Source organism: Labeo rohita, chromosome 9 (assembly GCF_022985175.1).
Source record: "Labeo rohita strain BAU-BD-2019 chromosome 9, IGBB_LRoh.1.0, whole genome shotgun sequence".
Classification (NCBI taxonomy): domain Eukaryota; kingdom Metazoa; phylum Chordata; class Actinopteri; order Cypriniformes; family Cyprinidae; genus Labeo; species Labeo rohita.
In genome coordinates this window covers 28,592,081-28,609,346 of record NC_066877.1, presented here as the reverse complement: position 1 = coordinate 28,609,346, position 17,266 = coordinate 28,592,081, and the positions used below count along the sequence as shown (strand labels likewise).

The 17,266-nt window shown below is 42.0% G+C and overlaps 1 protein-coding gene across 2 annotated transcripts in view; it reads left to right on the top strand.

The window, feature by feature from the left end:
* LOC127170397 (titin) overlaps nt 1-17,266 on the top strand; it is a 74,295-nt gene that overhangs the window by 31,403 nt on the left and 25,626 nt on the right. For both annotated transcript variants that reach the window (XM_051118264.1, XM_051118263.1), the window contains exon 76: nt 11-17,167. In XM_051118264.1, coding sequence (XP_050974221.1) covers nt 11-17,167 — 17,157 coding nt within the window. The remainder of the gene's footprint in view (nt 1-10; nt 17,168-17,266) is intronic.

Sequence of the window (17,266 nt, the reverse complement as noted above, 5' to 3'; positions counted from 1 at the left end):
CAATTTCCAGATGTACCTGGTCCTCCAGTCAACCCAAGAGTCACTGACACTACAAAAACCACAGCTGAACTGCACTGGGGCAAACCACTTAGTGATGGTGGCATGGAAGTCACAGGATACATTATTGAGCACAAAAAGGAGGGAGAAGAAGAATGGGTGAAAGATACAACTACACCTTTGAGGATCACTGAGTTTGTTGTCCCCAATTTGCAAGCTGGAGTGAAGTATCATTTCAGAATTAGTGCAATGAATGCAATGGGTGTTAGTGAACCAGCACAAACAGAAGATCTTGTTGAAATTGTGGAACGTGAAGAAATCCCTGATTTAGAACTAGATATAGAACTCAGAAGAACATTAGTTGTTAGGGCAGGTGCCTCTATTCGTATATTTATTCCTATTAAAGGACGCCCAACCCCTACAGTGACTTGGACAAAAGAAGATTCACCATTGAAAACTCGTGCAATCATCGACAATACGGAATCATATACCCTGTTGGTCATTCCTGACTGTAATAGACGTGATGCAGGGAAATATGATTTAACATTAGAGAATGCTGCTGGAAAGAAGACTGCTTCTGTGCTTGTAAGGGTTTTGGACTCCCCTGGTCCTCCTCTCAACTTGAAACCCAAAGCAATTGACAAAGAGAGCATCACATTGGAATGGGAAATGCCTCTTATTGATGGAGGTGCTAAAATTACTAATTACATCATTGAGAAGAGAGAGTCTACTCGCAAGGCATATGCTGCTGTGATCACACATTGTGAGACATGCTCTGTCAGAATTCCCGACCTGGGAGAGGGTTTGGAATATTATTTCAGAGTTTCTGCTGAAAATGAGTATGGCATTGGTGAAGCAGTTGAAACCCCAGACCCAATCAGAGTATCTCAAGCTCCAACTCCACCAGAAAATATCACTTTTACTGATGTCACAAAGAACACAGTTAGTCTTGCATGGACTAAACCAAAACATGATGGTGGAAGTAGAATTACTGGGTATGTAATTGAAGCACAAAAGAAAGGAACAGATCAGTGGGCCCATGTGACAACTGTGAAAACTTTGGACTTTACTGTGAAAAATCTTAATGAAAATGAAGAGTACATATTCCGTATAATGGCAGTGAACAGTTCTGGGCGAAGTGGTCCTCGTGTAAGCAAGCCTGTTGTTATCAAAGAACAAAGTTCAGAACCAGAATTTGATCTCCGTGGTGTATGCCAGAAGACAGTAATTGCCAAGGCTGGCGATGATATAAAGGTTGAGGTGCCTGTTTCTGGACGTCCTAAGCCTACAGTTTCCTGGCAGAAAGACAATCAAGCCCTCAAATTAACACAAAGGACAAATATTGAAAATACCTCTACCTCAACTATCTTGATCATAAATGAATGTCTAAGGAGTGACAGTGGAATATACTTAATGACAGGAAAGAACATTGTGGGCTCAGTTACAGATAGCATCACAGTAAAAGTGCATGATGTGCCTGGACCACCAAAGGGACCAATTAAACTGGACAAAATATCTCGTACTTTCATTGAGTTCTCATGGGAAGCTCCTGAAAATGATGGCGGTGTACCCATCAATAACTATATAGTAGAAATAAGGGAAACTACTAGTCAGACATGGGTAGAACTTTCCTCACTAATTATTCGTACAACATTTAAAGCAACTCGTTTAACAACAGGAACTGAATATCAATTCCGTGTCAAGGCCAAAAACAGATACGGTACAGGGCCTCCATTAACGTCAGAGGCAGTGGTTGCTGCATATCCATTTAAGGTACCTGGGCCACCTGGAACACCCAAAGTTGTCACTTTCACCAAGGATACAATGACAATTGGTTGGAATGAGCCTGTTTTTGATGGTGGAAGTGAGGTCATTGGTTACCATGTTGAAAGGAAAGAGAGGAACAGTATTATTTGGCACAGAATTAGCAGGGCACTTGTGATCGGAAATCTGTTCAAATCCACAGGACTAGAGGATGGTGTGGCATATGAATACCGTGTGATTGCTGAAAACATAGCTGGAATTGGTAAACCAAGCAAAGCTTCTGAACCAATGCTGGCTCTTGATCCAGTGGATCCACCTGGTCAACCTGTCCCAATCCATGTGTCCAAAAATGCCATTACTATTCAGTGGACGAAGCCAGAGTATGATGGTGGATTCAAGATTACTGGCTATACTGTGGAAAAGAGAGATCTTCCATCTGGGCGCTGGATGAGAGCTAACTTTACAAATATAATTGAAACCACTTTCACTATAAGTGGTCTAACACAAAATGAATCTTATGAATTCCGTGTACTTGCAAGAAATTCAGCTGGTGCTGTTAGTAACCCATCAGACCCATCAGATCCAATTATTTGCAAAGATGACATTGAAGAACCAAGGATTATGGTTGATGCTAAGTTCAAAGATATTGTCCTTGTCAAAGCTGGAGAGGTGTTCAAACTTGAAGCTGATGTTGCAGGCCAGCCATTACCATCTATGGTTTGGACGAAAGATGGAAAAGATGTTGAAAACACATCCAAACTACAGATCAAAATGACAGAACTTACAGCAGGCTTGATCAACAAGGATTCTGTCAGAAGGGATGGTGGTGAATTCATTTTGACAGCAACAAATGTTGGTGGCTTTGCTAAGCATATTTTCAATGTAAAGGTTCTTGATAGACCAGGACCACCTAAGGGACCTCTAGCAGTTTCCGATATTACCGCTGAAAAATGTGTGCTAACATGGAATCCACCTGCAGATGATGGCGGTGCAAACATCGAACACTATGTTATTGAAAAACGTGAGTCAAGCAGACTTGCTTGGACAAATGTGGCATCAGAATTGCAGGTTAATCAGTACCAAGTGACTAAGTTGCTCAAAGGAAATGAATACATTTTCAGAGTTATGGCTGTTAACAAGTATGGTGTTGGAGAACCTCTTGAGTCCGAAGCAATAATTGCAGAAAATCCATATGTACGACCAGATCCTCCACAAACACCTGAGATAACAGCGGTCACTAAGGATTCAGTAGTCCTCTGTTGGGGTGCACCTGCTAGCAATGGTGGAAGTGAAATCACCAACTATCGTATTGAGAAAAGAGACAGGATTAGTTTGCGTTGGGTAAAATGCAACAAGCGGAATGTTACTGACTTGCATTTCAAGGTTACTGCTCTGGTTCCAGGCCATGAATATGAGTTCAGAGTTTTTGCTGAAAATGCAGCAGGAATAAGTGAACCAAGTCCTTCATCACCATTTGTCAAGGCCACAGATGCTCTTTTCAAACCTGGTCCCCCGGGCAACCCAAGAATCCTGGACACAACAAGTTCTTCCATCACGCTTGCATGGAACAAACCAGTTTATGATGGTGGTTCTGAAATTACTGGCTATATTCTTGAGACCTGTCTCCCTGGAACTGAAGAAGAAGAATGGACAATTGTCTCCCCTAAAGATGGTGTAAAGGGGACATCATTTACAATTACAAATCTTAAAGAAAATCAGGAATACAAAATTAATGTGTCAGCTGTAAATAGTGAGGGTATTGGAGAAGCAGCACCTGTACCAGGTTCACCTAAAGCAGAGGAACGACTCATACCCCCGGAGGCTGACCTTGATGCTGAACTTCGTAAGATTGTGAACATCAGAGCATGCAATACACTAAGACTTTTTGTGCCAATTAAAGGTAGACCAACACCAGAGGCCAAATGGTCAAGAGAGAATGATGAACCTTTAGACCGAGCTACAATTGAAACCACATCATCCTTTACATCACTGGTTATTGCCAATGTGAATAGATTTGACAGTGGCAAATACAATTTGACTGTAGAAAACAGCTCTGGAACAAAGACGGTCTCTGTAATAGTTAGAGTTCTAGATACACCTGGAGCACCACAAAACTTAAAAATAAGCCAGGTCACTAAAGAATCTGTATCACTTGTTTGGGATCCTCCACTTAATGACGGTGGCACAAAAGTTAAGAATTATGTTGTTGAGAAGCGTGAGGCTACAAGAAAGGCATATGCTACAGTAAATGCCAATTGTCACAAAACTACCTACACAGTTGACCTGCTCCAAGAAGGATGCAACTACTATTTCAGAGTTCTGGCAGAAAATGAATATGGCATTGGTCTTCCTATGGAGACTGGTGAATCTGTTAAAGTGTCTGAGAAGCCACTTCCCCCTGGGAAGATTACACTTCAGGATGTCACAAAGACAAGTGCGACATTATCATGGGAAAAGCCTGAACATGATGGAGGAAGCAGAGTGGTTGCATATGTTGTAGAGATGCAGAGCAAAGGCAGTGAAAAATGGACACAATCTGTGATTGTTAAGATACCTGAAGCAGTTATTACTGGGCTTGTACCTGGTGAAGAGTATATGTTCCGTGTTTCTGCAAGGAATGAAAAGGGAACCAGTGATCCTCGTCAAATTGGTGTGCCTGTGATTGCCAAGGACCTTGTAATTGCTCCATCTGCTAAGATGTTGTTCTCCACATTCAGTGTCCTGGCGGGAGAGGACTTGACAATTGATATTCCATTTAATGCTCGTCCCAAAGCTACCATTTCATGGCTAAAGGAAGCAGTTCCACTTAAACGAACAACCAGAGTTAACTTTTCCTCTACAGATACACAGCTGACTTTAGTAATCAAAGAGGCCTGTAGAGACGATGTTGGCCAGTATAGTATTAAACTAACAAATACAGCTGGAGAGACGAAAGTAGACATTAAAATTGTTGTTCTTGACAAACCTGGTCCACCAACAGGCCCTGTCAAAATTGATGAAGTAACATCTGACAGTGTTACGATTTCTTGGAAGCCACCAGAGTACGATGGTGGCTGCACCATTAATAACTACTTAGTAGAAAAGAGGGACACATCCACAACTAATTGGCAGATTGTAGCAGCAAATCTACCAAGAACTCAAATTAAGGCAGGAAGACTGAAGACGGGCTCTGAATATCAATTCAGAATTGTAGCAGAAAACAGATATGGAAAAAGCCCTCTGCTTGTGTCTGAATGTGTGGTTGCACAGTACCCATACAAACTACCGGGCCCTCCTGGAACACCTTTCTTGCAGTCTTCCACAAAAGATAGTATGGTGATAGTGTGGAATGAACCTGTCATTGATGGTGGAAGCACAATCTTAGGATACCACCTTGAGCGAAAAGAGAGAAATAGCATTCTTTGGATGAAACTGAACAAAAGCATAATCCAAGACACGACTTTCAAGACCACAGGTCTTGAAGAAGGCATGGAATATGAATTCAGAGTTTACGCTGAAAACATTGTTGGCATTGGAAAGGCTAGTAAGATCTCAGAGGGCTATATTGCCAGAGATCCTTGTGATCCTCCTGGAACACCAGAAGCCGTTACAATCACAAAGAATTCTATTACAATTGCATGGACTAAGCCAGAGTATGATGGTGGAAGCAAAGTCACTGGATATATTGTAGAAAAGAAGGAGTTGCCTGCAGGACGCTGGATGAAAGCAAACTTCACCAACATCATAGAGACTGAATATACTGCAACAGGTCTAACCGAGGATGAGAAATATGAGTTCCGTGTCATTGCAAGAAATGCTGCTGGAGTTTTTAGTGATCCTTCATATAGTACTGGACCTATCATGGCAAAGGATGAGATTGAACCACCACGTATCAGCATAGATCCAGAGTACACTCAAACAATTGTTGTAAATGCAGGGGACAACTTCAAGATTGATGCAGATATTCATGGAAAACCAACACCATCAATCTGTTGGAAGAAGGGTGAGCAGGAACTTGGAAACACCATATCTCGTGAAATTAAAAGCACAGATAGCTATACCTGTTTATCTGTAAAGGAGGCCAAACTTGCTGATGGAGGTCAATACACTCTACTGCTGCAAAATCCAGGAGGAGAGAAGACTGTACAAGTCAATATTTGTGTCCTAGATAAGCCAGGACCACCAGAGGGACCCATCTCTATTACAGGTGTAACCAGCGAACAATGTTGCCTTTCTTGGAAACCACCTAAACAGGATGGTGGCAGCAAGATCACTCATTATATTGTTGAAAAAAGAGAGACAAGCAGACTACTATGGACAGTTGTTGAACCCAAACTCCAAGCTCTATACCTTAAAATAACGAAACTTCTAGAAGGAAATGAATATATTTTCAGAGTCTTACCAGTGAACAAATTTGGTGTTGGTGAGCCCCTTCAATCAAATTCAGTTGTTATCAAGAATCCATTTACACCTCCAGATGCACCAAAAGGAGTGGAAGTCTCTAATGTCAAAAAAGATTCAATGGTCATAACCTGGGATGCCCCAACAAGTGATGGAGGTACTCCTATCACTGGTTATATTATTGAGAAACATGACAAGGAAGGCATTAGATGGACCAGATGCAACATGAAAACAGTTACTGACCTCACATTTAAAGTTACTGGACTCCTGGAGAACCACCGCTATGAATTCAGAGTTTATGCTGAGAATGCTGCTGGAGTTAGTGAGGCAAGTTCTGCAACGGTATTCTATAAAGCCCTGGATCCTGTATTCAAGCCAGGTCCACCACATAATCCAAAAGTTTTAGACATGACCAAATCATCTGTTGTACTTGCATGGGGAAAGCCTATTTATGATGGTGGCTGTGAAATCCAAGGATATATTGTTGAAGCATGTGAAGCAAAAGCAGCCATAGAGGAAATAAAGACTGCAGGAGAAGAAGGAAAGGCAGCTGCAGATGAATGGACAATGTGCACTCCACCAACAGGTGTAAAAGTGACACGCTTTAATGTGGAAAATCTGAAAGAAAAGCAGGAATATAAATTCAGGGTTTGTGCAGTCAACAAGGTTGGTGTTGGGGAACATGCTGATGTTGCAGGGCCCATTGTGCCAGAGGACAAAACTGAGGAACCGGATCTTGATATTGATGCTGAGTTAAGAAAGGTTGTACGTATTAAAGCTGGGGGTTCACTCAGATTATTCATCCCTTTCAAAGGAAGACCAACACCACAAATCAAATGGGAAAAAGATGGTGGACAGATTAAAGAAACAGCACATACTGAGACCACCAGCAGTTACACTTCTCTTGTGATTGATAAAGTTAACAGGGGAGACAGTGGTAAATATACTGTTACTGCAGAAAACTCTGCTGGTGCGAAATCTGAAACAATTATTGTGAAAGTCCTTGACACACCAAGTGCTCCTCTTAACTTCAAAGTTAAAGAAATTACAAAAGAATCTGTTACTCTTACATGGGAGCCTCCAAGTTTAGATGGTGGAGCAAAAATTAAAAATTACATTGTTGAAAAACGTGAGAGCACAAGAAAAACATTTTCTGCTGTTGTCACAAACTGCCACAAACTCTCCTGGAAAGTTGAACCACTTCAAGAAGGATGCAGTTACTATTTCAGAGTGCTTGCAGAAAATGAACATGGTATAGGCCTACCTGCAGATATCACAGATCCTTTGAAGGTTTCAGAGGTGCCACAAAGTCCTGGAAAATTAAGTGTTGTAGATGTTACTAAAACAAGTGTGTCTCTTTCTTGGGAAAAGCCCATTCATGATGGTGGCAGTAGAATTCTTCAATATCTTGTTGAAATGCAGGTTAAGGGTAATGATAAATGGTCTGGATGTGCCAATGTAAAAACACTGGAAGCTGTAATCACTAATTTGAACCCTGGAGAAGAGTACACTTTCAGAGTAATAGCTATCAATGAAAAAGGAAAGAGTGACCCAAGAACACTTGCTGTCCCCGTGCAAGCAAAGGACCTTGTCTTTGGGCCTGATGTAAGACCTGCATTTAGCAACTACAGTGTTCTTGTTGGAAAGGACCTTCAAGTCGAAATCCCAGTTTCTGGTCGTCCGAAGCCAAAGGTCACATGGACAAAGGATGGTGCAGCCCTCAAATTCACAACAAGGGTTAACATTTCTAATACAGCACACAGCACTATTCTTAGCATCAAAGAAGCAGCAAGAGAAGACGGTGGAATGTATGGAATAAACGTGTCTAATGTTGTTGGGCAAAAGGATGCAACAATTGAAATCATCACTCTTGATAAACCTGGCCCACCAACTGGCCCTGTGCGATTTGATGAGATAACTGTTTCAAGCGTTACATTATCGTGGGACCCTCCAAAGTATACTGGTGGTTGCTCAATTTCAAATTATATTGTGCAAAAGAGAGACACAACTTCTACAACATGGGAGAATGTTGCAATTTCATTAGCAAGAACAACACTCAAAGTCATACGATTGAAGACAGGTGCTGAATATCAATTCAGAATCATTGCTCAGAACAGGTATGGCAAGAGCTATGCTCTGGACTCTTCAGCTGTTGTTGCTCAGTATCCATATAGAGAACCAGGACCACCAGGAACTCCATTTGTGTCATGCCTATCAAAGGACCATATGGTTGTTGAGTGGAATGAGCCAGTTTCAGATGGAGGCAGCAACATTATTGGATATCATCTTGAAAGGAAGGAGAGAAACAGCATTCTTTGGATAAAGATAAATAAGACACTGATTCAAGAAACAAGATTCAAAACCAGTCCTTTAGAGGAAGGTGTTGAATATGAGTTCAGAGTATATGCAGAAAATATCGTTGGCATTGGCAGATGCAGCAAAATCTCAGAGGGCTTTGTTGCTCGTGATCCATGTGATCCTCCTGGAACCCCAGAAGCTGTCCATGTGACTAAAGATTCAATAACTATCCAATGGACAAAGCCAGAGTATGATGGTGGAAGTGTTATCACTGGTTATACTGTTGAGAAACGTGATCTTCCTGAAGGACGCTGGATGAAAGCAAGTTTCACAAATGTTATTGAAACCAATTTTACTGTTACTGGGCTGACAGAAGGTGCCAAGTATGACTTCAGGGTAATTGCAAAGAATGCAGTTGGCACTATCAGCATACCATCATACAACAGTGGACCTATTGCTGCATTGGATGAGGTAGAGCCACCAAAGTTCTCTATTGACCCAGAATACACTCAGACTCTAATTGTGAATGCAGGAGATACATTCAAACTTGATGCTGATGTCCATGGAAAGCCACTTCCTGCAATCCAGTGGTTTAAGAATGACAAGGAGCTTGAGAACACAATTAGATGTGACATAAAGAACACTGACATCAGAGCACTGATTATAGTAAAAGATGCAGTCAGACAAGATGGCGGAAACTACACTCTTCAGCTCACTAATGTTGCTGGATCTCAGACCGTTCAATTCCATGTGAAAGTACTTGATAAACCAGGTCCTCCAGAAGGGCCTCTTCATGTCACAGGTGTGTCCAGTGATAAATGTACACTGATATGGCGTGCTCCACTAGATGATGGAGGAAACACTATCACTCATTACATTATTGAGAGACGTGAGGCAAGTCGACTTGCTTGGACTGTGGTCTGTAATGACTGCAAAACTACAACATACAAAGTGACAAAGCTTCTGGAAGGTAACGAATATATATTCCGTGTCATGGCCGCGAACAGTTATGGTGTTGGTGAGCCAATTGATGCACCATCTGTAATAATGAAAGATCCATTTAGTCACCCTGGCTCACCACAAATTATCGAGGTAACAAATATTGCAAAGGACTCTATGACTGTTTGCTGGAGTGCACCAGATACTGATGGTGGAAGTGAAATTATTGGCTACATCATTGAGAAGAGAGACAGATCTGGAATTAGATGGACAAGGTGCAACAGACAAAAAGTAACCGATGTATGCTTCAGAGTGCATGGACTAATTGAGGATCATGAGTACGAATTCAGAGTGTCAGCTGAAAATGCAGCTGGAATTGGAGAACCAAGCTTGCCAACTTCATACTACAAGGCTTGTGATCCCAAATACAAACCTGGCCCACCCATGCATGCACATGTTATTGATACCACCAAGACTTCAATTACAGTGGCATGGGGAAAACCTCTCAATGATGGCGGATGTGCAATTCAAGGATATATTGTAGAGATCTGCAAAGCTGAAGAGGAAGAATGGACTATGTGCACTCCCCCTACTGGCTTACGTGTCAACAAATTTGAAATCACTAAGCTAACAGAACAACAAGAATATAAGATTCAAATTTGTGCCATTAATAAACTAGGTGTTGGAGAACCTGCAGTTATTCCAGGAACTGCCAAGCCTGAGGACAAGCTGGAGCCCCCTGAACTTCACCTCGATTCAGAGCTAAGGAAAGGCATTGTTGTTCGTGCTGGAGGATCAGTAAGAATCAATGCACCATTCAAAGGTAGACCAATACCAGATATCAAATGGACTAAAGATGAAGGTGAACTGTCAGAAAAGACAGTGCTTGAAAAGGGTCTTAACTTCACCCAGCTTTCAATTGACTCCTGTGATAGAAGGGACTCAGGAAAATACACTGTGACTCTACAGAACAGCAGTGGCTCTGTATCTGAATTTGTTGCTGTTAAAGTGTTGGATACACCTGGAGCACCACTAAACTTTGTAGTTAAGGATATCAAGAAGGACTCTGTTACACTTGTTTGGGAACCACCACTTATTGATGGAGGTGCAAAGATCAAGAATTATATTGTTGACAAGCGTGAATCCACAAGAAAAGCCTATGCAAATGTAACAACCAAGTGCAGCAAAACAACTTATAAGGTGGAAAATCTTGTAGAGGGGGCCATGTATTATTTTAGAGTTATGGCTGAAAATGAATATGGCGTTGGTTTGCCGGTTGAAACAAAAACTGCTTCAAAGGCATCTGAAGTACCTCAGCCAGTTGGAAAGGTGATGCTGACTGATGTGACAAAAGTAAGTGCATCTCTGGCCTGGGAAAAGCCAGAGCATGATGGAGGTAGTAGGATTGCAGGCTACTTGATTGAAATGCAGCCAAAAGGAACTGACAAATGGGGTGTAGCAACAAATGTAAAAACATGTGAAGGAACAGTCACTGGACTGACTGGCGGTCAGGAATACTTGTTCCGCGTTTTGGCGTACAATGAGAAAGGCAAAAGTGAGCCAAAGCAACTTGCTGCTCCAGTTATTACCAATGACCTCGCAATTGAACCAAGCCTAAAGTTGCAGTTCAACACATATAGTGTCAAGTCTGGAAAGGATTTCAGACTTGAAATACCTATTTTTGGACGTCCAAAACCAAAGATCACTTGGTCTAAGGATGGACAGTCACTTAAAGTAACATCTAGAGTTACTACTGCCTTCACACCAACATCCACAATCCTGCAGATTACTGAAGCCTGTAAAGATGACCTTGGAAAGTATACAGTTACCGCAACAAACAGTGTTTGTGCAGTTACAGAAGATATCAGTATCATAATCCTAGATAAACCTGGTCCACCCACAGGACCAATAAAAGTGAATGAAGTGAGCAACAATTCTGTTTCCATCTCATGGGAACCTCCGGAGTATACAGGAGGCTGCCAAGTAAAACATTATATAGTTGAAAAGCGAGACACCACTGAAACTACTTGGCAAGTTGTTGCTGGATCAGTTGCCAGGACATCCCTCAAAATTACCAAGCTGAAAACAGGTGCTGAGTATCAGTTTAGAGTCATTGCTGAGAACAGATATGGTAAGGGTGCTCCTTTGGATTCAAAGTCCATTGTTGTGCAGTATCCTTACAAACCACCTGGGCCACCTGGTACTCCATATGTGAAATCTGCTACCAAGGATCAAATGATAATTGAGTGGAATGAACCAGTCAGTGATGGTGGCAGTTCAGTCATTGGATACCACCTTGAGAGCAAAGAAAGAACAAGTATTCTATGGACAAAACTAAACAAAACACTTATTACTGATACTGTTTTCAAAATTTGCAATCTTGAAGAAGGCATTGGATATGAATTCAGGGTATATGCAGAAAACATTGTTGGTATTGGCAGAGCAAGCAAAGTTTCAGAGAGCTTTGTTGCCCGTGACCCATGTGATCCACCTGGAACACCTGAGGCTGTTTCAATATCAAAGGACCACATTAAGATTCAGTGGACTAAGCCTCAATATGATGGCGGCAGCAAAGTGACTGGATATATTGTTGAGAGAAGAGATTTGCCTGAGGGCCGATGGATGAGGGCAAATTTCACCAATGTAATTGAGACAGAATTTACAATCACAGGCTTAACGGTAAACAATCAATATGAATTTAGAGTAATTGCAAGAAATGCAGTGGGTGTCTTCAGTGAGCCTTCAGACAGCACTGGACCAATTACTGCTACAGATGAAATTGAACCTCCTAGTGTTTCAATGGATCCTAAGTACAAGGATGTCATTGTTGTCAATGCTGGAGACAACATAGTTTTGGATGCAGATATACACGGTAAACCCACACCTGATACTCAGTGGCTAAAAGAAGGAAAGGAAATGGACAAGACATTGCGTATTGAAGTAAGAAGTACACAAAAATATGCTTCTGTTACAATAAAAGATTGTACAAGACTAGATGGTGGACACTATGACCTTGTATTAAGCAACAGTGGTGGAACAAAAACAATTCCAATAACAGTGAAAGTTCTTGACAGACCAGGTCCACCAACTGGACCACTACGAGTGACTGGTGTCATGTCTGACAGATGTCATCTGTCCTGGTCTGAGCCCTTGCAGAATGGTGGAGCTAATATTTCTCATTATATCCTTGAGAAAAGGGAAACTAGCAGACTATCATGGACTGTTGTTGATTCTAAGATTCCTAGTGTGATTTACAAAGTGACCAAGCTTCTGCAAGGTGACGAGTATATCTTTAGAGTTATGGCTGTCAACAAATATGGCATTGGTGAACCTCTGGAATCTGAGGCAATTATTGCACGCAATCCATACAAACCACCAAGTGCGCCATCAACACCAGAAGCAAGTGAGATAACAAAGGACTCAATGACTCTATCATGGAATGCCCCAGAGAGCGATGGTGGAGCAGAAATTACATGTTATCACTTAGAGAAGCGTGATAAAGATGGTGTGAGGTGGACAAAATGCAACCGGCAGAAGCTGACCGATCTGCATTTCAAAGTAACTGGTCTGTCAGAGGGACATTTCTATGAGTTCCGTGTGTCTGCTGAAAATGAAGCTGGTGTGGGAGAATTTAGTGACCTATCTCTGTTTTATAGAGCAATAAATGCCACAACTCCCCCAGGTCCACCTCATCATCCTAAAGTGACAGATCACACAAGCTCATCTGTCTCGCTGTCTTGGGGAAAACCTGCTACTGATGGCGGTGCATATATAAAAGGTTATATTGTTGAGATGAAAGAGATTTCTTCAGAGGAATGGATCATATGCACACCTCCAGCTGGTATTCAAGCAACACGCCTCACAGTTGAAAACCTGAAGGAAAATGTTGAATATAACTTCCGTGTTTGTGCAATTAATTCTGAAGGAGTTGGTGAGCCTGCTGATGTTCATGGATCTGTGACCACATCTGAAAAGGTTGAAGCACCTGAGATTGAACTTGATGCTGACCTCAGGAAAGTTGTCTCTGTTCGTGCAGGAGGATCCCTTCGTCTTTTCATTACAATTAGAGGTCGACCTGAGCCATCTGTCAAATGGGAAAAGGAGGATGGAACTCTGACTGAGCGTGCTCAGATTGAGTCCACCAGTTCATACTCCATGCTTGTAATTGACAATGTCAATAGATTTGACAGTGGAAAATATAACTTGACTCTTGAGAACAAGAGCGGCACAAAATCTGCATTTGTGAATGTCAGGGTGCTTGATACACCAAGTTCTCCACAGAAGTTTGAAGTGAAAGATGTAAAGAAAGATTCAGTAACTCTCTGCTGGGACCCACCACTCACAGATGGTGGAGCTAAAATAACCAATTATGTGGTTGAGAAGCGAGAATCTACAAGAAAAGCTTATACAACGGTCACAAGCAACTGCACACAAACTTCCTTTAAAGTTGATGAACTGCAGGAAGGAGGCATTTTCTACTTCCGTGTATGTGCTGTTAATGAGTATGGCTTTGGTGTGATGGCAGAAACAAAGAATCCTATTAAGGTTGCACAGGTACCTATGCCTCCAGGAAAAGTAACTCTTGTGGATGTCACAAAGAATAGTGTGACACTTACTTGGGTTAAGCCTGTCCACGATGGAGGGAGCAAAATCGTCTGCTACAACGTAGAGATGCAACCCAAGAACAGTGACAAATGGGGTGTAAGCTGCACAGTTAAGGTTCCTGAGGCTACTGTAAGCAACCTCACGCCTGGTGAAACATACTCCTTCAGGGTTATTGCACTGAATGAGAAGGGCAAGAGTGAGCCTCAAGAACTTGGTGTACCTGTTGTAGCTAAAGATATTGAGATTGAACCCTCTGTTCATCTGCTATTCAACACATACAGTGTTAAAGCTGGAGGTGATCTTACTGTGGAAGTTCCTGTGAGAGGCAGGCCTAAGCCAGTTGTCTCTTGGAAGAAGGATAACCTTCCTTTAAGGCAAACAACCTCTCTTTCAATTGTCAACACGGCGGTGTCAAGCAAAATCGTCATCAAAGAAGCTGCTATTGAGCATGTTGGTAAATATGAAATCACTCTTGCTAATACAGCAGGCACCAAGTCCACAGACATTGCCATTGTTGTTCTTGATAAACCTGGGCCACCAGTTTCAGTGAAGGTTGATGCTGTGACATCTGACAGTATTACATTGTCATGGGCCCCTCCAGAATATGATGGTGGATGCTCCATCAACAATTACATTGTTGAGAAGAGAGATACCAACACAACAGAGTGGCAGATTGTTTCAACAAATGTTGCCAGAACCTCAGTCAAAGTACCTCGATTGACACAGGGTTCTGAGTACCAGTTCCGCATCTATGCAGTAAATCGCTATGGAAAGGGTAAGCCAATTGACTCTCCAGGAATTACTGCAGAGTACACATTCAAACAGCCAGGGCCACCTTCTACGCCCCGTGTTGCTCATGCCACCAAGGTCTTCATGCTTGTCACATGGAATGAGCCAGTTAATGATGGTGGTAGCACAGTCCTTGGCTATCATTTAGAACGCAAGGAGAGAAGCAGTATTCTTTGGACAAAGGTGAACAGGACAATAATCAAGGATACTGAATTCAAAGTAACTGGCATTGAGGAAAGTATGATGTATGAATTCCGTGTCTATGCTGAAAATATTGCTGGAATTGGCAAAGCAAGCAAAGCTAGTGAGCCCATAGCTGCACGAGATCCCTGTGATCCTCCTGGTCAGCCTGTGGTTACTAGCATTACCAAATCCTCCGTATCTCTTTCTTGGACCAAGCCTGAGTATGATGGTGGAGCCAAAGTTACTGGCTATCTAATTGAACGTAGAGATCTTCCAGAGGGTCGCTGGGTAAGATGCAATTTCACCAATGTTGTAGAGACTTACTTTGATGTTACTGGCCTAACACTGGATGAGAAGTATGATTTCCGTGTCATCGCAAAGAATGCTGCTGGACTATTCAGTGAGCCATCTGACAACACTGGTCCTATCACAGTTAAAGATAATGTAGATCCACCACGCATTATGATGGATGTCAAGTTCAAGGATGTTGTGGTAGTAAAAGCTGGGGAAACCCTGAAGATTAATGCTGACATTGCAGGGCGCCCTCTGCCAGTTGCATCCTGGTCAAAGGACGGACATGAAATTGAACAGAAGGCAAGAATTCAGATAACTGGAACAGATACTAGTACTATGATAGTTGTTAAAGACTGCAAAAGGAGTGATTCTGGACAGTATACTTTGACTTTAAAGAATGTTGCAGGAAGTGTCACAACACCAGTAAACTGTGTTATTCTGGATAAACCAGGACCTTCAGCAGGACCACTATTAGTAACAGGCCTCACAGCAGAGGAGTGCACATTATCATGGGGACCACCTCAAGAAATTGGTGGCTCTGAAATAACACATTATGTTGTTCAGAAACGAGAGACAAGTCGATTGGCATGGACACTCGTACACGGAGAGGTCAAAACCAGAGCATTGAAGGTCACTAAGCTCCTAAAAGGAAATGAGTACATATTCAGAGTATTAGCTGTCAACAAGTTTGGGCTTGGTGAAGCCCTTGAAAGTGAAGTGGTCAAGGTCACTGAACCATACACTGTCCCAGGAGCTCCAACAAATGTGGAAATTACAAGTGTGACCAGTGAGGAAATGAGGCTAACTTGGGCAAAGCCTGCATCTGATGGAGGCAGTGAAATCCTTGGATATATAATTGAAAGGAGAGAGAAATCTGGTCTTCACTGGGTCCGTGTGAACAGGGACCTTGTGAAAGATCTAACAGCTGTGATATCAAAAATAAGAAGAGGATGTGAGTATGATTTCAGAGTTTATGCTGAAAATGCAGCAGGCTTGAGTCCAGCCAGTGACCCATCTCCTTCAGCAAGGGCAGAGGATGAACTTTTGGTACCATCCCCACCAACTAAACCTAAGATTCTGGATCATACCAAGAATTCTATTACTATTGCCTGGAAAAAGCCATTATCTGATGGTGGTGCACAGATCCTTGGATACAGTGTAGAGTATAAGAAATCTGAGGATGAGGAATGGATTGTGGCTATTCAGATGACAAAAAGCTATGAATTCACAGTTTCTGGTCTTACAGCTGATGTAGAGTATGTGTTTGCTGTTAAAGCAATCAACAAAGTTGGTGTCAGTGAACAGTCGCCTATCTCCGAGCCACAGTCAGCAGCAGATAGAAAGGAGGAACCTGTATTTGACATTGACATTGAGATGCGAAAAACTTTAATTGTCAAGCATGGTAATTCATTTACTTTGACAGCTCCATTTAAAGGAAAGCCAGTGCCTTCAGTTACATGGAATAAAGAGGAGGTCGATCTCAAAGCAAGGGCAAGCATAGAAACAACAGAAACATGTACATCCATTACTATTGAGAAAGCATCAAGAAATGACTCTGGACAATACATTGTTACTTTGGACAATGGTGTTGGAACAGCATCTTTGCCAATGGTGGTCAAAGTTCTTGATACCCCTGGACCACCAACTAATGTGAAAATTACAGAAGTCACAAAAGATTCTGTTACAGTTACTTGGGAACCACCAGAGAATGATGGAGGAGATGCTGTTAAAGCTTATCATGTTGAGAAACGTGAAGCAAGCAAAAAGGCCTGGGTATGTGTAACAAGCAACTGTCACAGTCTGACATACAAGGTTGAAGACTTGCAAGAAGGTGCAATCTACTATTTTAGAGTCACTGCAGAAAATGAGTTTGGAACTGGTGTTCCTGCCGAAACTAAAGATGGAACCAAGATCACAGGTAAAACCATTTCCATTTTTGTTTGTTTAAAAAGGACAAAATAATAGGTTTCAGAATAACTTTATTCATTTTGTGTTTTAAATATGATTTCAACTTTGC